The sequence below is a fragment of the Bacillus rossius genome, chromosome 7 (assembly GCF_032445375.1).
Source record: "Bacillus rossius redtenbacheri isolate Brsri chromosome 7, Brsri_v3, whole genome shotgun sequence".
NCBI lineage: Eukaryota > Metazoa > Arthropoda > Insecta > Phasmatodea > Bacillidae > Bacillus > Bacillus rossius.
Window position 1 is genome coordinate 44,794,243 of NC_086335.1, and position 24,289 is coordinate 44,818,531.

At 35.4% G+C, this 24,289-nt stretch overlaps 1 protein-coding gene across 3 annotated transcripts in view; it reads right to left on the reverse strand.

Annotated features, from left to right (window-relative positions):
- The window catches only part of LOC134533932 (uncharacterized), a 38,464-nt gene extending 14,522 nt beyond the window's left edge, over window positions 1–23,942 (reverse strand). The window contains exons 1-4 of one of the 3 annotated variants that reach the window (XM_063371747.1): window positions 23,061–23,941; window positions 18,610–18,776; window positions 10,328–10,558; window positions 8,346–8,403 (exon numbers count right to left, since the gene is read on the reverse strand). In XM_063371747.1, coding sequence (XP_063227817.1) covers window positions 8,346–8,403; window positions 10,328–10,558; window positions 18,610–18,776; window positions 23,061–23,403 — 799 coding nt within the window. In that variant the 5' untranslated portion in view covers window positions 23,404–23,941. The other 2 variants (XM_063371748.1, XM_063371749.1) reach the window with 2 other exon arrangements.
- Window positions 23,943–24,289: the final 347 nt, after the last annotated feature.

Sequence of the window (24,289 nt, forward strand, 5' to 3'; positions counted from 1 at the left end):
GTTGGAGTTGTCCAGATAATTTATTTTTAGCTATACGTTGTTTAAAACCCCCATGTCATTTGAATGTTAACACATAAACATGATGCACTGCAAACTCTGTAACACTTGATGCATTTTCACATACTGACTAACCTTTTGCAGCTACTGAGTTGAGTGTGCATATCACTTACCCCCCACCCAGGCAATCCGGGTTAAAGTTCCAGCGGGATCACACCAGGATTTTTCGTAACCTAAGAGATGTGGTGGATGTTACTGCAAGCCCTTGGGTTTTCTCTGGGTACTCCCTCCTTCCCGATCTATACTCATTTCGTCAATGCTCCATCTTCATCCCATCACATCTCATCGTCTCAAGTGATCCCAATGTTGACGAGATGCAAAGCTGTAATTCCTTGCCTTCATGTGCCTTTAGAATCAAGCTTGTGTTGTTGATCATGAACAATAACATGAGATAAAGGCTCTTCAAGGGTGATCAGTTAGCACCTCAAAGCAATGTTTTCAAAATTCGATTTAGTTTTTTTTATTTTAATATTTTTAACATTTTCTCATCCATCAATATTCAGTGCAATTATTTAAGTTGAGAAACAACTGTCAGTCTCTTCGCCGGTTCATCGTTGCCATGTTGGTTACTATTGTAAAATTTTATATGCAGCACATTTCATTCGAACAGCGTATTCCTTTCTCTACAGCAGTCGTGTGTGGCTGTCAACATTATTTAGTTCCGAACCTTAATCAAAACTGCAATCTACATTTTAATACTTTCTCAGAAGTATTTTTGCATAAATTATTAATGCGTTCTTGCTACCTTAACAAAGGCAAATGTATAATACAAATAAATATTTTTAACAACTTATATTGTTGAATTCAAGGTAGTATACTTTGATTTACAATTATTCCATTTATTCTTTATGTAAATATATACGTACTTGTTTTAAAAGACTTTATTTCTTTTATTTATTTTACATTTTGATATAGTTCCTTTCATTTGGGGGTTGGAAACGGTGGCCCCATGAAACTTGGCAGTAGCGTAATCATGAGGAGAGGTAGTGGTGGAGATATGAGGTATGGCAGTGGCATACACAAGAGGGGGGTAAGTGGTGTACCAATGACAGACAGTGGTGAACCCACAAGGAGGAGAGATGAAATAAAGTAGTTTGGCAATCACTTACTGTAACCAAGTTCTCAATTAAAAATTAAACTTTTTTTTTGGGAGGGGGGAAACAAGCCCACAAAATTCATTAGGCAAGGAGTAAAACTAAAAAATACGTATTAAAAGTAGAAAAAAAAAATATTTGTTGATTCAAAACAAGTTACAGTACACTCCCTATTTAACGCGGTTGTCGGGGGACATAACTTTTACCCGCGTTGTTGCATAACCGCGATGTTTCGATGTGACCAAGGTCAAAAGGCATAAAACACCGCCTGTGTTCTAATAGGTCGGCAAGCACGCACAGTATAGACGGCCCGCCTTTGTGCGGACTTTGCATCCGCAGTTTTCACTAAACGCGGGTGAAAAAATAAAAATAATAAATTGTAAATATAAATATTAAATGTTGAATTTTATTTTTTATTTTTCCGCATGCCGCGCACAGTTTGTCGCACGGCCTACGAGCGCGCCACACGCCGCCATACACACGTGCGGCACACAAGCTGCTGCCAGTAGTGATGGGTCGAAACAGTTCGTTTTAGAGAGTCGTTCACGTGCGCTCACTCTCGACAGGGAGTCGTTCGTTTGAGTCATTCAAAAGAGTCATATCGTTCATGAGCGGATCGTCTGTCGGTAGTTGTAGATTACGCTCGCGAGCGAGTCGGAGCGCGTCACTTCATTCAGGAGCTAGTCCGGGATATTCATTTCGTTCAGTTGCGAGTCGTGAGTTGTCATTTCATTCACGAGCGAGTCGGGGTCGCAAAAAGTCGCGAGCAGCAAACAGTCTTTCTTTGTGGCCAAACATTTTGAACACGGGAGTGAGTATAAATACATAATAATAAGATTAACTTTATTTATTTGATCTTTAATATACTTAAAGTGTTTAATGTTTCCATGAATTATTTTGACGTTATTTAATCATGGCACCCAGAAATCAAAAAACTAGTCAAATTTGGGACTATTTTTCAGAAGTTAATAACAGTGATGGAAAAGCAAAATGTAATTTCTGTTCAAAAGTGATTTCGTACAAAGGTGGAAGTACATTTAATCTCACACGCCATGTGCGAACCATACATCCCACAATTTCACTGTCCTTGAAACGTCAGCTACCTGCAGATATCTCAAGATTTGAAGAGGATAAACCAAATGATCCAGAACCTTCTGTATCCAGTAGGCCTGCAGAAGAAACTTCAAATACTCAACGAAACACAGTCCCTTCTAGTGAAGCACAGTCAGTAGAAACAGTGTTACACACAGGTCGGAAAAGTGTGAGTACAATTTCTTCATACTTTCATAAGCCATTGTCAAATAGGAAAAATAGAGACATTGATAACAGTCTTACAGAATTGATTGTTAAAGATTACCTGCCTTACAGAATAGTAGAAAGCCCAGCTTTCAGAAAATATTCGCAAAATTTAAACAGTGGATACCAACTTCCTACTCGAAAGACTGTTTCCACTGTTTTAGTGCCTCAAATGTACGAACAAACGAAAGTAAAAGTTAGGCTTGCTCTAGAGGCTGCTGATGCAGTTACAATTACGACAGATGGTTGGACATCAGTAAAAAATGAAAGTTACATATCAGTAACAGCACACTATATTAACAAAGATATGGAACTACATTCCTGTCTTCTTGAATGTTTTAATTATGACGACAAGCACACTGCTGTAAATGTAGCAGAGGAATTAAGGCGAGTGACACATGAGTGGGGCATCGACAGAAAAGTTGTTGCAGTTGTTAGTGACAATGCAGCTAACATGGTGGCAGCTGTTAACCTTACCGGCTGGACACACATATCTTGTTTTGCCCACAACCTGAACTTGATTGTTCAGCATGGACTTGATGGGACTAAAACCAAGATACTACTTACCAAAGTCAAGAGTATCGTGGCATTTTTCAAACGAAGCCCTCAAGCTTGTGCAAAATTGAAATCCATGCAAGAGCAATTAGGTGAGCCATGTCTGAAGCTAAAGCAAGAGGTCGTCACTAGATGGAATTCTACTTACGACATGCTTCAAAGAATTGTTGATGTCAAAGATGCCCTAGCTTCAACTACAGCCATTAACTACCCAGACCTTCCAGTTATTACGAACGAAGATGTGAGCAATATTCAAAATGTATGTAAATTATTGAAAGTGTTTAAGGACTGCACAGAAGAAATTAGCTCTGAAAAACAAGTCACTGCTTCAAAAATAATTTTGTTTGTTAAAGCACTGAAGACATGGTGTGCTAGACGTAATTCCGAACTCGACGAAAATGTTCCCGCCAAGGAAATTGCAGAGAGATTGCTAGAAGGCATCAACAAACGCTTCAAAGCTGTTGAAGAAAACAGTGTGTTTGCAGAAGCTACGATGTTGGATCCGCGATTCAAGGCCCGTGGTTTTTCCGATGTGAATTCTTCGGAAAAAATTAAACAGACTCTAATTTCGCACTGCGTGAAATTCGGATCTAAATCTAATCCAACCATAACACATGAGGTGCAAAATGCTACTCAATACCAGGGGTCTTCGATTTGGGAAGAGTTCGATGAAAGTGTAAAAAAATTGCTGAGCAATCCCAATCGAAAAGTTGCAGGGATAGTTGAAGTCGATAAATTCCTACAGGAACCATTGTTGCCAAGAAATGGAAACCCGCTCACTTGGTGGTTTGAAAGGCGTGAAGTTTATCCAACACTATTCCAACTAGCCAAAAAACGTCTTTGTGTAGTTGCGACCTCAGTTCCATGCGAACGAGTTTTTTCTAAAGCTGGCCAAATTATCACAGATAGAAGAAGTAGGCTTTCAGGAAAATCTGTTTCACAAATATTATTTCTGAATGAAAATTTGTAAAGTACTTTGTGGACAATATTTAAAATGCGCCTTATTATAATGACTTGTTGAAATATGGATATTTAATCGGTGTTTACCAAATAATTGCAGTTATCGCAAACATTCATTATGGACCAAGAAACAATTCCCGAGTACATTATTATTTCAGTAATTTTAACTTCGAACTGTTATGCATCGATCTCAACAAAAAGGATTACTCCTATGTGTAAGAAGAATCTGAATCTTATTCAACGTGTGTCGGCTTTTGAAAGTGCAGCAGGAGTCAGTGTTAATTAGCATCTCAACTAGTACATAGGCCTAAGTGTTCCGTTTTGAAAGTCGAAATATACACTTGCTGCAGTCAACATAAGGTAATCATTTTCGCTTAAATTCATGTAGCTATTAATTTAATTTAAATGCGTAATTTACCATCTCACCTAATTTTATTTTTAAATTAATTATGTTCAAAATTTCTGTGCAGCTATAGGATATATGTAAAATTTTATATGTTTTTTTAATCCAAGATATCACAAAATTATTTCAAGACGTTACATTGCTTTTTTACCGAGTAGTCGAATCAATTTTTAAAACAATTTTCACAATTTTTAGCTAATTTTTAAGTCAATAAACCCAATATTACACAATATGTGATGTGGCATGTTGTAAGGTTTTTTCTTTACAATATTTTTCCACGATAAAAGAAACCTGCACTCTTTTCGTATTGTTTCTCTCTAGGATTTAAAAAATAGAATGCTGTGCTGTGTGATTTAAAGCAGATACCACGCTCCAACGTTATGAATCTGTTACCAAAGATGTGTCTTTGTAGAAAACACGCGATAATGAAATTCTATAAGCCTACAAACTAGCGGTCTTATCTGCTACCCGCCAACTTCTCTTGTCTCATTTTTCATCCAAACAAGCCAAGGTTATCACACCTACGAGATATCTGCTTCATTCTCACATTTCGTCGAGCGAGCCAAAGTCATTCAACCATTCCTTTCTGTGTATCATTCGTGAATATAGCCTGCCGATTCTTACCTTTAATATCGTTCGCGAATGATATGCTCTTTTTTGAAGAGCGACTCGCGAGTCGCTCACATAAACGAGTCGTTCAGTATAAACGACTCGTTCGCGAACGACCCATCACTAGCTGCCAGTCTCGTGGTGTCAGCCACAGTATCTGCTTCGTCTGAGTGTCCGTAACAAAGTAAGTGCAGTGTGTGCGGTTACACACGATTTTGTAGTCAAAGTCTTCTAAATAGAAAGGCCATAGTAATACTTCAAACCGAATATGAATCGCAAAGTACCGAGTTTGATTGACAAAATAAAAATTCTAGATTTACGTACTTACAAATAGCGTGTCTTTTGCAGAAGTATGCAGCAGATACGTGAAAAACTATTCTAGCATTCGTACAATATAAAATAAAGAATCGTCTATTGTGTAAAGTGGTTAAACTTTGTTATCCATGCTTACAGTAAATTATAAATGGTCACATGTGGGATACAAAAATTGCGCCAAAATAATTTTAGCGCAATCAGTGGCGCCGTATTAAAAAGTCTGTTAAACGTTGTCTTTACTTATTCCATCAAACGCTGTGTCGAGTTGCTGAGTGTGTGTGGCTCGGATCGGCAAGTGTTATATTCCCTAGCCTCTGGTTAAAGGTCGGGAGGCCGCTACACATAAACATTTCCGGGGCTTGTTTACTACCTCACGGCAAAAGTGGTACAGTATGGTTCACGTAAGTATTGGACCACTGGGAATTCCTCGGCAAAGATTAAAATTACGCTAGCTGATTTACTTTATTATTTAATGTTAAAACATTATACCAAAGTAAAAAGATGAACGTGTATAATACAACGAATAATATTACGTCTGTAGGTTCAAGTTGTAACAAAACATTTATATGTCTCCGCTTGTCAACACACGTGACCACGAGAAGTGTGCAGACGGAAATGAGTGAACTACTCAAGGTCACCAGACTTCCCCCCTTTCGGCTTAATCGCCCCTCTCATCACTGGCGCTTATATTCCACTCCTCCCATCTACCCGGGTGTCTTGGTCGCATATTCTCGGCTCGCCTCTCCCCTCCCAGCGCTTGCCGTCAAACAAACCTATCCAAAATCAATCCCCAGCCGAGTCACGCTGGATAATGTCGCTGGACGGTAGGCTTTATCGGGTCCCCTGTCCGATGCTTTATTTGTGGGTTAAAAAAAATGTTAAGAACTAATGTTTCAGAAAATAACACTGGTCTGGATTGGATCATAATTTGAAAACACTACAAGATAGAGGAATAATGTACGGAGATATCTTGTTTAGAATTTCACTGAGGACATTTTCTACGCCTAGGCTTTTTTCTGCCCGATGCTTAGTTTGTGAGTTACAACGCAAAATTATCCTAATCGGCTGTCAATCATTTATTCCATTATTATTACAGTAGAAACTCGTTAATCCGTGACGCGCTAATTCGGGAATCGGATAATCCGGGACGATTTAAAAGTGCAGAAAAAAAAAGAGAAGTAAAAATTGTCAGCGCTTAAAATTAACGTCACGCGGGCCGGCGGCCGGCAAACACTGCAAGCCTTCGCATGGGCCGCCAAACTCTGCAACGCTGTTTGTACCGACCCTTTGTGTCGTCCCCCTTTCAGCTGTCACATTTGTCACTCTTTAAACTTGAGGGGGATGTCTTGACTTCTGCTTCCCGTCTCCCTTTGTTTGTTTCCACCCGCCAACGCACGGCAGGCGCCTGGCGAGTGACGTGTCTGGCATTCGGCTGGACGAAGTGGGATGATTGAGAGGGGGGGGGGGGGGGGCTACCCAAAATTTATGTGTGCAAGTTCAGCACGATCTTATCTTTCTCTCTTCGGCTGTTGTAAATGACCATGAACTAATGGCTAGGCAGTGCCGTATTTTTTTAAGCCGAGACTAATTCGAAGACGGTCTTTACCGTGAACGGATTATCCGGGTTTATTACTTTTTTTTTACAGGATTTTAATTATCCGGGCATCGGCGGGTCCCAATTAACACGAATAATGGAGAGTTTACTATTTTTTATCCATCTGCTGCCAAGGCGCAGTAAGCCTCGGTAGATGTTACGTCACATGACCTTGGCCTTAACCCAGCTGCACGCCGGTATCTGAGAAGCTTGACAAGACCTTCCGGGCTTTAATCGCTAGTCCGTGAAATTCGGTAATCCGTGATTATCTCGGTCCCGACCATCACGAATTAACGAGGTTCTACTGTGTTATTATTATTATTATTATTATTATTATTATTATTATTATTCATTTCTGATTGGGGGACATGGTTTGACCCGCGATATACCCGATTCCGCGATCTATCGGGGCGCGGTATACCGGGAGTTTACTGTATTTGTTAAATTGCACGTACCTATGCATATCAAATTGTAAATATAATTCATATTTTTCATTGAAGCTGTGTCTTTTAGGTCATTACAAATTATTTCATTCTTACATATTTTTAAAACTTAATAATTAGTGTAGTAATACTAGTACATTTGTTTTGTATAAATTACTTATAAAATGTTGCTGTATTGTATAACCTAAATAAATTTGAATTTGGTTATCAGTGATTTTCGCTTATCCATGCTGATCTTCCCCCCATTACCCTGGTTAATCAAGGTTCTACTGTACATCTCAGTAAAAAAAAAAATTTAATAACTTACATATGTACATGTTAGTAAAGCACAGGTACATCAGCTGATAATAAATAAAGGTAATTAATATAATACAGTAAACAGTAGGTTGTTAATATAACAAACATTTAATGTACTATTCTTAAGTGTCCTGCTATTTAGCAATAATATTCACAGCAGTTCCATTGCTCTGTGAAAATTTTCATGGAGAATAACTTATGGCATGACTTTTGCAAGTTTTCAAATCAGTTACTATAAACAGATAATAAAACTTAGCCCAATGCACAACAAATTTTGTTTTATCAATAAAAAAATAACTGACTCTGCTTAAAAGCATATTCTTTAAAGCACTCAAATTATATTATTATTGTTATTATTATTATTATTATTATTATGCATAATGTGACTAATGTGTTAATGATGCATAAATAAGTAGTAACTACTACACTTAATCACCAATATCACTCTAAAGTGCATCATAAACATGAACCCAATAATTTGTACACTAACAATAATATCATCCATTCTTTCAAGTTTCCTGGAGAATGCAGAATGTGAAGAGCTAATTTCAAAATGTTTGCAAGTTGCCCACAATGCCACTTCTCCATGTGGATAAAATATTTGCTCGATGGATCCTAACTTCTCAATTCCTGTTTATAACTGAGGCTGCACACGAGAAAAATGATCAGTATCTACAGTCTATAGCCTGGTACAGCCAACTAACCCTAGCTACTGCACGCACCTGACAATTCATCCTCCTCCAAGTCGATCAGCACTGCTTCCAAACTTGAAGCTTGTTCCTACAAGAAAAATCTGCAACTGAAAACCAACTCATAGTAACAAAAAATGAACATTCTTTTAAATACCAATGTTACGACCAACTAATAAAATGTAATCCGTTTGCAAATACCATCATATCAATTCAGGAAAATTAGACAATGAGTAGACTAGCAATTTCATTGGTTGCCACATTGGCTATTCTCCAACTAAACCCTCCACATTCGCAATTGAAAAAATAATTCTTTGAGTGCACAAATTACACAGACAGAAATCAATATTAAAATATGTAAACTATTTCAATAATAACCAGGCCAATTCTCTATCAATGAAAATGTGCTTGGAGAGCACAGAGGTAAATGGTACTGTGGTGCACGTACACAGTAAAGAATTACACAAATATTTTTTTTTACTGTTAATAAAGGTCAGTTATGCAATTTTTTTTTAAATATTGGCAACATCAGATTTTTATAACAAAGTTTTTTGTAAATGGGACTACAGGAGTAAATTTGTAGGCATTATCCAGCTGTGCAAACTAAGAAAATCACATAGCGAGCATAACTGCAATTAGTATATTTCTAATGAAATATTTCCTACAGAACACGAAATACAATACTTACTTACATAGCGGAACCTTTGTGGACATTGTCCCGGATAAAAAAATACAATGTGGCTTGTGATGAACATTTAGGGGAAGCGAGAGAAACCGAACGACGATATCTTGATTTAAAAAATTTTTAGATACAAAAATTTGCTATAGTTATAAATTTTATAATTTAGCTTTGTTAAAGCATAGTATATAATCTGATGGATTGCCTGCTACAAACACTTTACCCTGTGAAGTCAATGGCGTTTAGTATTTAACTTTTTTCAATGACTACAACTATGTACTGTAATAGATAGGCTACTATTTTATGGTTTTTGTAAATTTCTTAACATGTAATCTCTGCCTTAACACCACCATATTTCAAAATAAAAAGATCAAAAATTATTTAGCATAAAGCTAATGAAACCATTTCACCTTTAATTCCTATCTCTCCCCATAAGTTAAAACATAATATTTCTTTTGTTTTCATTTAACAGTTTTAAAAATTTTTATTCAGATTTTCTTGGCTTAGAACTGCCAGAAATTTAATGCTCACGAGATAAAACTCATGGATGAACATTTGATAAAAATACACCTTTTTTGCAAGCTTAATTATGTCTGCCACTTCAATTTAATGTTTAAGATAAACAGGGAATCACTCACTTTCTAACTGATCACAGTAAAACCATAAATTCACCTAACCTGTCTGGAAGTTAGACATTAATATAGCTAGCTTAAAAAAAACCTTTTATTGCCAGCATACAATAAATTTATTTCTTCATTTTCCCAGGGTGTCCACACAAATCTTTAATAAAATTTCCCAGACTATTACCTGCTGACCAAAACTTCAAAAATATATATATTTTTTAAAATAATTTACATATTTCTGCAATTTTTATAGAAAAATTACCCATTTCCATCATCCCCCGTTGTTGACATAGTTCAAACAGACCCTTGCATACACCATTATATAGTGTGTATAAATATGCAATATAACATCTGGAAAAAAAGTCCTTTTTATCTGGGTAATGGTAGACTAGAGCAGCGGTTCCCAAAAGGTGTTCCGCGAGTCAGGACGAATGTCATAAAAAGCAGGCACAATTATTGTTAAATAACTTTCTTTGAAGGAGTTGGGGTTCCACCAAAAGAAAAGTTGATCATAGGGTTCCCTGGCCGAAAAAAAAAAAAAATTGGGAACCACTGGACTAGAGCATAACATGTTTCCCTCCAATTACTATCACTGGGGAATTTCCATGACTTTTCCAGAATTTCAAGTAAATTCCCCAATTTTCCAGAAGGTGGACACCCTGATCTGTCTCGAGTAGCCTGATGTCAAGCAAGCTTGGGCGTGGACCACTGACCTTTGCCGACGGTGAAGGTCCGGCAGAACATCGGGAAAAGTTCGTCACTCCAGGACATCCTTTCTGCAGGTGGTCCAATAAGCTCTGCACGCCTCCAACATACAACCAGCAGCCTGGACAGTACACCTCGCTCAACATCACCTCCAAGTGCCTCATCAGTGAAAAATGGTCCTCGAAACGTCTTTGGCAGCACAACGGACACCTCCACAAAACTTTATTCACGCGCAGCTGCTGTGGGGGAAAAAAAAGCAATAAAAATAACATCTTAGCTACGGGAATATGAATATGAAATTTAAAGTCAAACACAAAGTTCACAGCCAAGTACAGGTGGAATCACAATAGCCAGTCGCCTTTATCCGTCGGTCGGTCAGGTGTCCCGCAACCAATTGGATGGCCCGGAAAATTATATCCATCCGTCCATCAAAAGCTTGCCAAGTCTAACTTTCGACGAGCAGACGGATGGAGTATGTCTATGGTTTCGGCTGTGGCAGTCAATTGTAACTAGAACAGTCCTGTAGTGTTTGTATTAGGTTTTTCAGTTCTTTTGTATAATAACATTGTGGTTCTTAAAACTGATGTACAAACAATTTAATCACAACTCTGAATTTTTCCAAGGAAATCCTAATACATATATACATACATATATATAAAATTTTATTAATTTTACATACACAATATATACTTAATATAAAACCTAAGTTTTTTCAAACTATCAATTAAAAAATAGTCCTAATGACTCAAGTTATTGCAAGGTATTTATTTACCAATCTTACGAAACAGTCGTTATTTATTTTTTTATATATATATATATATATATATATATATATATATATATATATATATATATATATATATAGACACAATAGAAATAACATGGATTGTAGGCAGCACTTCTTTGGGGAAATATTGAAACAGATGAATGAAGTCTAGTTGTAAATCGCTTGGCTAAACAAGTGGTGTTGATGGACGAGTGACTGACGGACGACCGAAGGAGGCAAAGGGCTATTGTAATTCCAACTCAAGCAATGTATTTCAAGTATGTACATAATTTTTTTTTAGCAATCAACAAAAACCTTTCAAACCAACATACAGCAATAAGAAGATTTTTTTCTCTGGATGCATTTTTATTCACTATCCCACGGCGTTTCTGGTAGTGATTCCTTCATGTTCAAGTTGGCTTGTGCGAGTGGAACCATGACTCGTACACAGTGCTGCTTTCCTAGTGGTGCGAGAAGAGATGGGGACGGTGGGGCTGGTCTCCCTGGTGATCCCATGTGGCACTGGAGGGGAGGCCGTACTGCCACACCTCTTCCACCCAGAGAACTAGGTTTGCCGGTTCCACCTCAGTGCAACTATTCAGTTCTGAGAATGAGGAGACGGTGTGTCTGCCAGGGACAAACCTATCCCTTTGCTCAACGGGAGCAGTGGTTGGAGGAGCAACCATTTCCCTAGCCTCGGAATAACTACACATGGTTCTCATGTAATTTTTTATCCGTTTAAGAGTATGTTCACACACCACAATAGTTTCATCACATTACTAAACCACACTTGAATATAAAACGTATAGCTACCAGAGTAGACACAGTTATTTTTTTAAAGAAACCAGTCGAGATATAAATTCATTCCATGAAATAAATGAAAAACTTTATCCAGATACTTTATTATTATATAAAATGTGTATGGTATTGTAAAAAAGTAGTTATGATTTAAATCATAATCAAACCAATGCTTCTACTTTTAAATACACAAAATCCTTTCATACAACTACAAAATCATTAAATGATTGTCACTGTGAGACTCATTAAATAACAAGGTAAGTTTACTGGCCAGCAGTATAAAATCATTATGGAAAGAGGGTGTGAAAAAGGCACTGCAGGAATTGCTTTCCAGGTCCATTTACTTTGACCACCATAACTACTGAATAAAATAATTTTGAAAGCTCCGTTGTTAAGTGGAGTTCAGTTGAAGAAATATCCAGTGAGCTGTCAATGACGTTTCAAATTCATTTGTGAAATTTAAGTGCCATGTGAATGCATGATCTTCTGTAAGATGGACATTTAATTGTTTGAAGAAGCTTAACTGTTTAAGAGTGTGTCTACAGGGGCACAGCATGAAATTTTGAAATGGGTACACCAAATGCCAGGTTCACAACAATAAATATAAAGTAGGTTTCTACTCTGGAGAAAATTTGAAAACAGTATGCTGAAATTCTTACAAACAAAGCATACACATTTCGTGTATCGCGATATTGCGAAATAACACCGCAATTTACCTTAATTCGCGACAAAACACCAAAATCGCACAGCATCGAGAAATAAAACCGATATTAATATCTTGAGTATTTTGTGCTGAGATAATAATTAGACTCTGGCTAATGAATTAGACCACCCATGCAAGACATCGCAAAAAACAAGTAAACACGACTTTGACGGCAAATCGCCATTTTTCTAAGTTCCAACATGGCCGCTTTGTAGTAATGAAAGTAAATAATTATTTACAGTATTCCCGTCACGTAATCATGACAATTTGAAACGAAAGCAGTAACTGCAATCATAAACAAATTAAAAAGAGAAAAACGTACCTGAGCTTCAACACAAAGTTAATAAAAAATACCGGCGATGTTTTCAACACATTATAGCTTCCATGATTTTCAACCCACTTCTTTGCTGCAAACTGTCGCCTTACAGCTGTATTTATACATTAATATTGTAGAGAAATATAAATTTTAAATTCTTCCTTTCATGTTGAACGGTTAACAACCTCATGCTTTCAACAACGTTTGACTGGCTTGGCAACCTACTCGTAAACATGAACACATGGCACTACGCCGATTGATAAGCAAAATCAGTGACCTTTAACTGCCGTAACTACACTTCGCAGCAAATGCAACACGGCCGCAGAGCAAGTGAATACGGCATCAACGGGACAAAGAACAGCAGCAAGAAATATTACAAGAATACTAAGTTGAGACATGCTGTGCCAAGGCACCGGGCCGTGCCGAGGCAGCGCGCTAGGTGACACCGGGCCTTGCCGAGCTGTTTCTAGCCTACAATTTTTATTTGCCAACAGTGTTGACTTTAGAGTGCAGTATACGCCGTGCCATTCTCAAAAGTTAAACATGAAAAACCAAAACACTGAAATAAAACCGAAATTTGATTTTTTCAAAACGAAATTTAAGGAAAAATAAATCAACTTTTACGGGACTAATGATCACTGTGGCAGCAGAAAAATGGCTGATGTAATTTGGGAGCAGCAGCAGTCATTTTTTCCCTTTAGATAAGATGCATAAAAATTAATTTAAATGCTATTTTCTAAACATCCATTTTAAAAAAAAAACTGAGTTTCAATCCATAATTTGATTTAATTCTACACTTTTATTAGTTTTTTCCCCAGTAAATATCTTTGCTTTCACTGGTACTGTTACTATTTGAAATTTGTTGCAGGTTCATTCCATGTCAGTTCAACCACACCATGACACCCACCGTCTCAGATTTTGACGAAACTTGGCCTGGTTGTTCTATTCATTGATGCAAGTAACCATACCAATTTGTTTTGCTCTATCTCGAATGGTTTAGATTTTACAGCCCCTTAAAGTTTATGGATTATTGGCATTTTAACCATCTGGCCGCCCTTAACTAGATGTTGTCCGATGGAAAAAAATTCATATTTTTTTTTATTTACAAACCATTTTGTCTGAAAAATTTTTAATGTTCGGATCAATGTAGCAGGAATAATATAAAAAAAAATGAACAAAACTACTAAATGTTTATTTCGAACCATAATAAAATCTCAAAGTGTAATTTTTATGATTATCGAAACTAAATGTAGAGTTTTACGGAAAATGGTAAATCTCATAAAGGGAAAAGGATAATCATGAAATCTCTGTTTTATTTTTGTTCTACGACATTAAACAGTATGATTCGTGGTTTTTTTACTCCTTTGATAATTTTTTTCACTTCAAAACACAAAAATGAGTTAATTATTTAATTTTGGTTAAAAAGCTGCTTTGGCCGCTATTTGCCTGCCTGTGTTTCTGAATTATATACAGATGATTAAAATACCATATTTTCCTTTTGGTATCCCACACACCTTTTTATAAAATTAATTATGTACCTTACTTGCTGCTTCCTGTTTCCCATGGTGTCTAATCCTGCATTCCTGCCATGACATCAACCTGTTCCCTTTACACTCACAAATACGAACAGAACTGACCTCAGTAATGAGATTGCAGTTCAATTTAAATATAATTATTAATTTACACTACATAAAACATTAGTATGTTTACTTACACATGCAATACTCCTATGTTATTAAGGCTTACAGTTCTTGCGGTTGTAACACTGTTAGGTCATTGTACTTCAAAATTTTTCTAGATTGTCAAATTTTGATTGGATATTTGTGATACATTCTTGTGAAAACTGAAAGGTTCTACCAGTCATTGTTTTTGGCGGTTCCACCATAGCAATAATATGAGGAATGGGCACAGTACATGTATCTTCTTTCTTGGGCCAAAAAAAGGATGGTGATGGTCCGTGGGGATGAAGAAACTTTGACATCTTTTTGTTCAGCATTTATTTCATTCACCATGCCAAAGTACCAGAAGCTGTCATAAACACAAGCAATAAAACATCCAGGGTACAAATCTTCTAATTTCACGAGATAGTTTTTCTGAATGCTAAATAAATTAAAAATAATAGCTGCTTTTTCATCCTTGCTAATTCTTCGAGCCTCAATTGTTTGTGAATCATTTTGTGGCTGAAAGTTGTGAAATGATCTTGTCCCTGGAAGAGTTTGAACATCTTTGAAGCGACTTTCCATAGCAAGACGAGTCAATTTAACTGCTTCTTTAGTAATAAATTGGAAACTGATATTTTCAATTCTGGTCTTGCAGAAGTCAAACAGTTCAGCCACTGTTATAATTTTTTTTTTATCAGAGGTCGTTTAAGACTTTCCCTCCGAGCTATGCGTTTTACAGTACCCCCTATTTCATCGCATTCTGTTTTGCCATGGCTGGTCGCAAAAAATAACCACTGAGCTCTCAGTAAAAAATTTCTCTCATGTAGACACAGGTTTACCAAGTTGTATTTATTTTTATATTGTGCTGCACACCCATCACTAAAGTAATGAATCTCTTTAATGTGTGGGTGGTTCTCTTTCAAAAAGGCAGTCATAGTTTTTTGGATTTCGTACACCATACTTACATCATGTTTGAGGTTATCAGATATGATGCAAAAAGGTAGAACAAGCTTTTTGCCAGTTGCATCCTTGCAGTGAATGATTAAAGAATTAATAGTGTATGAATCTGAGGTCCAGTGGTAACCTTGGGCTTCCTCTTGTATCGTGAAAGCATAATTTTCACTGAAGTCCATTGAAATTACAGCTACATTGGAAATAGCTGTTTCCTTTAAAATTTTGAAAGAAGATGCTTATGATTTGGCAATGTAAGAATGAGGTATTAATTTGTTGAGTTTTTCAACTAATGTTTCTATAAATTCAACAGAGCTGGAACACCTTATTTCAGTTCGATCTGTGGAAACCCACTGACTGAACTCAATAACGTCTTCATTGTCATATTCTTCAAACTTTGTCTGTAAAAAATGGACAAGGTTATCTTTTGATGAACATTTGTCACAATGCCTTAACATACATTCTCTTGTTGCTCCTTCACAAACCATGAGCAATATCAGTTCTTTGTAATCTTCCTCTATACCGGCTCCATGAATCAATAAAATAACATTCTGGTGTATTGTGCACACGCATACTAAGTGTGTGCCACTAGAGGCAGCTAAAACGCACCATTTAGGTCTCAAGAAACAGAATTTTGAAAAACCTATTTTCAAATGAGGATGCTCCCATTTAAAACTTGAGTATAGCTCAGAAAGATTACACAAAATCAAACGCTTTCTCTCATAAACCTTTTTTCCTATACTCATGACATCCTTCATCCCTGGCAGAATTCTACAATGTTCATCACTCTGATAAAATTGTTTTACTAAATCAATAGTTTCAAGGCTTAGCTGTTTCCCTTACTTAGGGTCTGGTTCACCTAAAAAACCCTTGTCTTTAAACCCATGTTGAGCCTTACGAACAGAATAATCAGATGTGTTAAAAGTTTCTTTTATTTTTTTTCTTGATGCACCTATAATTTCCTTTTTAATAATGTTCACTAGTTTATCCATGTCTTCACTGTTCTGCAACATACTTTTTTCCAACAATTTTTTTCTTCTGGTAAATCAACTTCAAGAACAGTTTCAATTTTTGATTTTACTTTTTCATGAACTTTTTGTAGCTTTTCTTTAGCATAACTTGATTTGTTATGATGACCAAGTGCATGTAATTTCATTGGTGAACATCCAATTTCATGAAAGGAAGAATTTAGCTCGTCAATTACAGTATTTTTTTGAAGTTGGTTTAGTTCATTTCTAAATGTTAGTCCTATATCCTTTGTTTGTCCATTCTCGTACTCATCATTACTTTCAACCTATATCTTCTTTATCTTTTAAAAGTTTATTCCTGCAAAAGGCACAAAATTTCTGACCAGGTTTAACCTTGTACCCTTTTGATAAGATGATTCTACTCTGTTGTACAGTTAAAACACGAAGTGCTTTTTTAATAACAGTTTTATGTCTTTTAAAAGGATCACAACACACCTTTTGTAAAAATTCATACTTCTTTAAAAACACACTTTCATGGTGAAGGCAAACAGTTGTTAACTTGTTGGATTCACATCTTAATGTCAAAAGATTCAAATCTTCTTCAGAAAGTTTTTCAATACCTTGTATAGACTTGTCCTTGACATAGTGTAACAGATGGCAATCACTTTCAGTAGTTTCTCCAACACTGCACTTTTTCTCCATTGTTCAACAAAACATAACAACAATGCACTTTGGTACTCACAAAGTTTAATAAAAACACATAAATACTATCAATAACACTCATTTACCTTAAGTGACTGTTATGTATAAGCACCAATCTTACTTCTTTCATGGCAACTACTAAACTAAACTACTAAATTAAACATTAAATAATGCTGCTGTGAGGGGAAGGCAGGTTCGGACATGCACAAGGTCACACACAGCCCGCCTTATTCTCTCTCTATGCACGGATTGTATCAGTTGCTGGCCTTATGGCTTATCTCCTGGGAAGATCTTGCATCTGGATCTGGAAGAGGGCGAGCACAGAAGACGGGGGAAGGGGTGTGTAAAGTCCGCAGCCAGGCACAAACACAAAAAAATAGGTAAACTACACTGGCAGTTGTTTATGTATTTGCGAGTGGAAAAGGAACAGGATGGTGTCATGGCACGAATGCAGGGCTTTGACAGCGTGGGAAACAGGAATCAGCAAATAAGGTAATTTATTTTATAAAAAAGTGTGTGGGATACCAAAAGAAAAATGTGGTATTTTAATCATCTGTATATAATTCAGAAACACAGGCAGGCAAATAGCAGCCAAAGCAGCTTTTTAACCAAAATTAAATAATTAACTCATTTTTGTGTTTTGAAGTGAAAAAAATTATCAAAGGAGTAAAAAAACCACGAATCTTACTGTTTAATGTGGTAGAACAAATCTTTTAGAACAAAAATAAAACAGAGATTTCATGATTATTCTTTTCCCTTTATGAGATTTACCATATTCCGTAAAACTCTACATTTTGTTTCGATAATCATAAAAATTACACTTTGAGATTTTATTATGGTTCGAAATAAACACGTAGTAGTTTTGTTCATTTTTTATATTATTCCTGCTACATTATTTTTTATATTATTCCTGCAACATTGATCCAAACATAAAAATTTTTTCAGACAAAATGGTTAGTAAATAAAAAAAAATATTAATTTTTTTCCATCGGACAACACATCTAGTTAACGGCGGCCAGATGATTAAAATGCCAATAATCCATAAACTTTAAGGGGCTGTAAAATCTAAACCACTAGAGATAGAGCAAAACAAATTGGTATGGTTACTTACATAAATAAATTGAACAACCATGCCAAGTTTCGACAAAATCTGAGACGGTGGGTGTCATAAATAGTTTGTTTTTGTTGATTTGGTATGATCTGTGCATTTTATTTGTGCACAGTTTTCTGTATTTATCACAATTTTCAAAATATTCACTTAAAAAAAATTTTTTTAACGAAAATAAGTAATATTTTTCAAGTACACCAGCTTTACTTCATGCCTGAATTAATTATAAATTGGTAGGTTCATAATTTAAAACAATTTACTTTGCAATTAATAGCAATGTTTTTTTTTACTAGAATACCACTTTCAAAAGAGCTTACTTTGTTTTCTAATTTTAACGTCTTTGGGTTTTCTTCTTTTTGGGATGTATTTAGGTTTTCTTCTTCTTGGGATGCCTCTAAATTTGTAATTTTTCTTTTCTGTCTTTCCCTCCGTTTTCTCATTCTAACTATTACTTGACCTCTCGTGTGCAGCCGTTTTCTAAATTCTGCAACAAACATAATTTATGTTTATACTATACAATTAACTGAAGTATCTGGCATTGTCCAGGCTTCATGCAGAGCGTAATTTGAATACAAAAATGCAATTACTTATTTAAGAAATTAAAACTACAGCTGGCCACAGGAAAGACACATGAAATAGGTCCTAGCAATGAAAGGGTTAAGAATCAGGAAAGGGAGCTGAGAGTGGTTTCTCATTATCTCTTGTTTTGAAGGTCAAACATTAAAACTTTTACTACCAAGTAGATTTGTACCAAAAGAAACCCACAAACACTCTTCTTTATAATAGATATATAATATATGTTAAATATAAAATACTTTTACCACTGCTAACCATTGAATTTAAAAAAAAAAACTAAAATGAATTTTGAAAATCAACCAATGAAACAAAAAAAAATGGTTACAACTAGGAAACTGGAAGAAATTTAAACTAAATATTCCTCCTTGGATTCAATATTAGGTTTAAAGAATATTTAAGTTTTATAAGTACAAAAGAAATAACTTATTATTAAATAACACAAGATTAGCACAAAGGAAGTATTCAAATGCAACTCAATTTATTCCAAACTTGAATCGAAAGTGCAATGTTACCTGCCACACGACTTAAGTAGGAATAAAATGTCTAAGTGAAATATGTTACAAATTTAATTTCAAAATTGTATCAACCATGGTGCCAAAAACCTGCAAGGAATTTAAAATATCTGCCTCTTTTCTTCATTCCATAAACTGTACACATATTATTAGCAAAAAAAAGTGAAGGGTGAAAATTGCTACAAAATTTAATAAAAAAATTATAAATAAAATTTTAAAAAATTAAAAATAAAAAAGATTTTTACATGATGGACAGTGTGTGGAGGATCTATGCACAAAATTTCACTGTTGAAGGCCTTTCAATTTTAGTGATAAGCAAACGACAAACACTTTTTTATTGTGATAAATAAAAAAATTTAAAAAACCTTTCACAGGACTTAAAATTTTAAACTTATGAACAATGAAAAACTACTTGAGGGGCCTGCCTAATCAGGGGTGTATTTGTGTTGGTGATGTGGGATGATGAGTGTGATGCTCACTGGTGTTTATAGCGCGCTATCACCTCAAAATGCACGGCTCTGAACCGATGCATAGTTTCCGCATCATGTATAGGACAACTATGAGATTTTGCGATTAACATAAAATTTTATAAGAGTAGAAATGAAAATAAAGGTGCAATAAAAGATCCCTTCAGTCTCTAACGGGAGTTTCTTTCCAAAATATTATTCTGAAAACACATGTTTAAGCAATTTTCACCATTTTAAAAATAAAGTTTTAAAACTAAATACAGAAACCGAATTTGTCATGTGTTCTCGGCGTATTGATCTGTTTTCAAATTTTGTGGTTTTTTTTATGAAGTTCTGCAAACCATGTGTGTGCTAAGTTAAGCATGGCACTTAACATGGTTATATTACATTATGTTTATAGGTGAAGTGATTTAGATAGGGCACAACATGATTAATGTAAATATACTTCTAAATAGGCAATTAGCTAATATAAATTATTGTAGTGTAGCCCCTATTTAGTATAAACAACATAAATTGCAGAAAAAAAATAACACACTCTTATCTTAAATAGGCATCAAATTTTACCTGTTTAAAGTTTTTTAGTGAGAGAACAGTGAAGCAATAGAGATTGAATATGATACCATAAAACTAACTCACCATTTGATTACAATGCTTACTGGTGGAATATTATGGTACAATATAAGAATATCCTTTCATAGCTGTTCCAGGGTACAAAAAGTCATGAACACTGGCAGGATTATTTTTAGGGAGGTGCACCTGCATGTATACATTATATTACTACTACTACTAAGATATAATTTATAACAGTGCATCCTTAAAAATTATCCATTTATGTCATGTCAAGTAAATTAATGTCAGATTCAAATCGCCCAGGTAATTAAATATGTGCCTCTGGAACGTGTCTCTGCTTGGTGCCTCACGCCCCACATGGTGTGAGCCGGAAAGGGGACTAGCACACCCACAACCATGCCAGCCCACCCTATTGCGCTATTTGCACTCAAACTAAACATTGTGTTGCGTAGTTAGTCCAGTAGCCGCAAGGCGAGTGAGTGGTCATGTATGTGGATGATTGTTTAAATTATGAGTGCAAGACTGATGACAGACGACAACGATTTGGTTCTTGGACGTGGATTTGTAATAAAGTGTTTATTACAATTTTAAAAATGAATAACTATTTAAATTTTGTGCAATATTGCACTACAATTATTACAACATTTAGCCAAACTCATGGCACTGCACATACTTCACCCCAACATACGTTATGCATACAGAAACCCTTCTAAGGATATATTGTTGTCGATTGTGTGATTTCCCACAAAGACTAAGCGGTTGTTCGTTATTTTCCTACAACAGCAAGGTTTATATTAAAACTAGGTTTTTACAGGTACATGTAGGTGATCATAATTTAAGTGATAGTTTGGTCAGGCAGGGCCGGCACGTCCATATAGGCGAACTAGGCAACCGCCTAGGACGCCAAATAGCTGGGGGCGGCGCAGCACGACACATAACAGCTGATACAATATGTTTAACGATAACTGAAACTAGATGAAAATGGATTTTTTTAACAGTTTGGAATGTTTATATTGATATAAGTAATTATTTAAAGTCCACGGTGACCTGTTTATGATTTGTAATAAGTAAAAAAAAAAACACAAACCTGCTTACATTTGATTGTTGACAAAATATTAGGCTTACGTGATGTATTTTGAGGCAAAGAAAATTTTTTTTGGGGTGTCCGGTGTGTGTGTGTTGGGGGGGGGGGGGGGGGCATTAAGGTTTTCGCATAGGGCACCAATTTACCTTGCACCGGCCCTGTGGTCAGGTCAGGTTAGCAACATTAAAAACAACAGTAAAATATACTTGATGTAAGTTTTGGACATATGCCATTGCTAAGCAATGCACTCCCATTGCACAAATCTATCAAAGATAATAACAGTAAAATTGTTACTGAAACAGGAATTTTCAAACGTAAAATTGCAAAAAAATTTGCATGCATGCATAAATGACATATCGCACACTATTATCCTGGACTTAACTAACGTCCTAAAAACATTTTATTATTAGAATCTTCAGGATTTTGAAAAAACCTCTTTGGAGTATAATCAAGCAACATTATGTAATAATAAAAATTACCATTTCATAATTTTTTTTTTTTTATTTAAAAGAGAACAACATTATTTTTTCTCTCTGAAAATAACAGAGGGCACTTATCAACTTCAAAATTTCCGACTGGTTCATGCCACAGCAATTCTGGGGCAGAGTAACTTTTAATGTAAAAAAAAAAATAAAAAATTGAACATGAAAATACTTTTGACATGTTCTTCAAATACTATTCTTTAAGTAGGAGTTACAATACTTCAAATAGTTTCCAAGTAGGAATTGTAATTGTGTGTATCAAACGTAAGAATTCCTTTATACGCCACGTTACGTGCTATCACACGAAAAATGTCAGCGCTCAGTTTCTCTATACTGCTAAAAAAAATCCCTGTCAAGATCTGATACATGTGTTTGGATGCACAATAAAGAATAACATAATTTTCTTTAAAGTTATTATTTACATTACATTGCGTTACAATATCCAAATCAAAAAATATACACGTTCTTATGTATGGAAAACCACAAGATCGGCAACACAATTAAAGTACAACATGGCGACGGCCGTTTCACTCCATAGGCTACCTAATGTGACCTACAAATGGTAATTTCTCACAAACCAGTGGGAACCAAGAAACGCCGGTTACAGGGTATAGAGAGGACCATCTTAATGTTAAAAAACGGGATTTTCCAAATATTAATATTTTATTTACGGAAAAGTTGTGATGCAAGAAAATTACACATTAACAATACCACAAAATATGGTGTCCAGTACATTAATTACAACTGTATTTAATATTTTATGTATTGTAATTATAACTGATAACCTAACCAACCATCCAAGCTATTTTACTGAACATTGAAAGTAGCTGACCAACCATTCACATGATTAACAGTAATTTTACTGTGGCTACCCTAACCTCTCATTGGACTGGTTAACTACTGATGAATTATTTGAAGTATGAAACACCCTCTCACAGAATATTGGAAAACCCATCATGAAGAAAGGAAATGAATTTAGAATTTTTTTTTTTAAAAGTAAAGTTACTCTGTTCCAGAACTACCTTTGCCAATTCTGAATGCAATTTCTGCTACCATGGTTCCAAACACCTTGCTTACCTACAGCCACTCCAGTAGAACTCTCCTGTTCTTGATCATCTGAGCTTTCAGACTGTATTTTGCTTACAGGTTTGAGTGTGCTCAATTTCTTTAATATTCTATCAACTGTCGCAACATCATCGCCGTTCCTATTGCTTCCATTGGCAAAAATGTTTTCACAACAAGGGCAGTACCATTCTTTATATTTATCACGACTCAGTTCTTTATACTTTTCATCCGATAAATTAACACACCAAATGTGGAACCACAAATTGCAGTGCCCATCACACTGCACAGCCTTTTGCGAATCAAAGACAATATTTTTGCACTGCCCACATTTTGTTTGATTTCCACTATTTGCCATATTAGCACGGAATTTTGTATGTTGACCAATAAACCTGCAGGCCTAAATAACCAATCACTTAGATCTCAAAAAACAGTATAAATGTGGCAATAAACTACATTACATTCGGTTAAATAGCCTGAAATCCTAGCCACTCCACCACCATTTCTTCCTTCACAAACTGACGTTCAACAACAGCATCAAATCAATGCTAGCAACATGAACGTTTAATATAAAGTTTGCATCCCTGTGTGCTTTAGTAATAAAAGTTTTTTTCTGACATGACAGTGAATAATGTCCGAGAAATTTCAACAGTGAACGCTACAAACATTTAGTAATCCCACTGCGCAAGTTAATAGTCCTATAAAGGTAATACGCATTAAATTAAACATTACAAGCAGTTATATTTGTTTCCTGATGTTGGTACCGTGGATAAGACATGGACTAGTATGATACTATGATATAGAAAAAAACTGATGACCAAAATTACATAAAAATTTTGTATTTAATGAAACCGAAGGATGAAAAAAACTAGATTTCTCAATTTTTGTGGCGCTATGTACAAATGTTATAAATACAATACACATTAAAATTGCAATCCAAGAACACATGCAAAAGCAAAACATATCTTATTCCACGTTTACACTTAAAATAAAAGTCTAAAAACAATTGCAGTAAATTTGAAATGTTCAAAAATGCAGCTTACAGTAAACTTTTTTTTTTTTACTGAAAAGCCACCAATCTTAAAAATTACAACACTAGTTATAAAAATTAAATACAATTCATCGGAAAACCTAGATACACTTTGTTGTCCAATCCGAGGCCACGTTCGTAGATGTTTACGAATTACCAATACAAGATGCAGTAAACTTAACGTAACCAATTGGCAAATTATTTTATAGTCTGT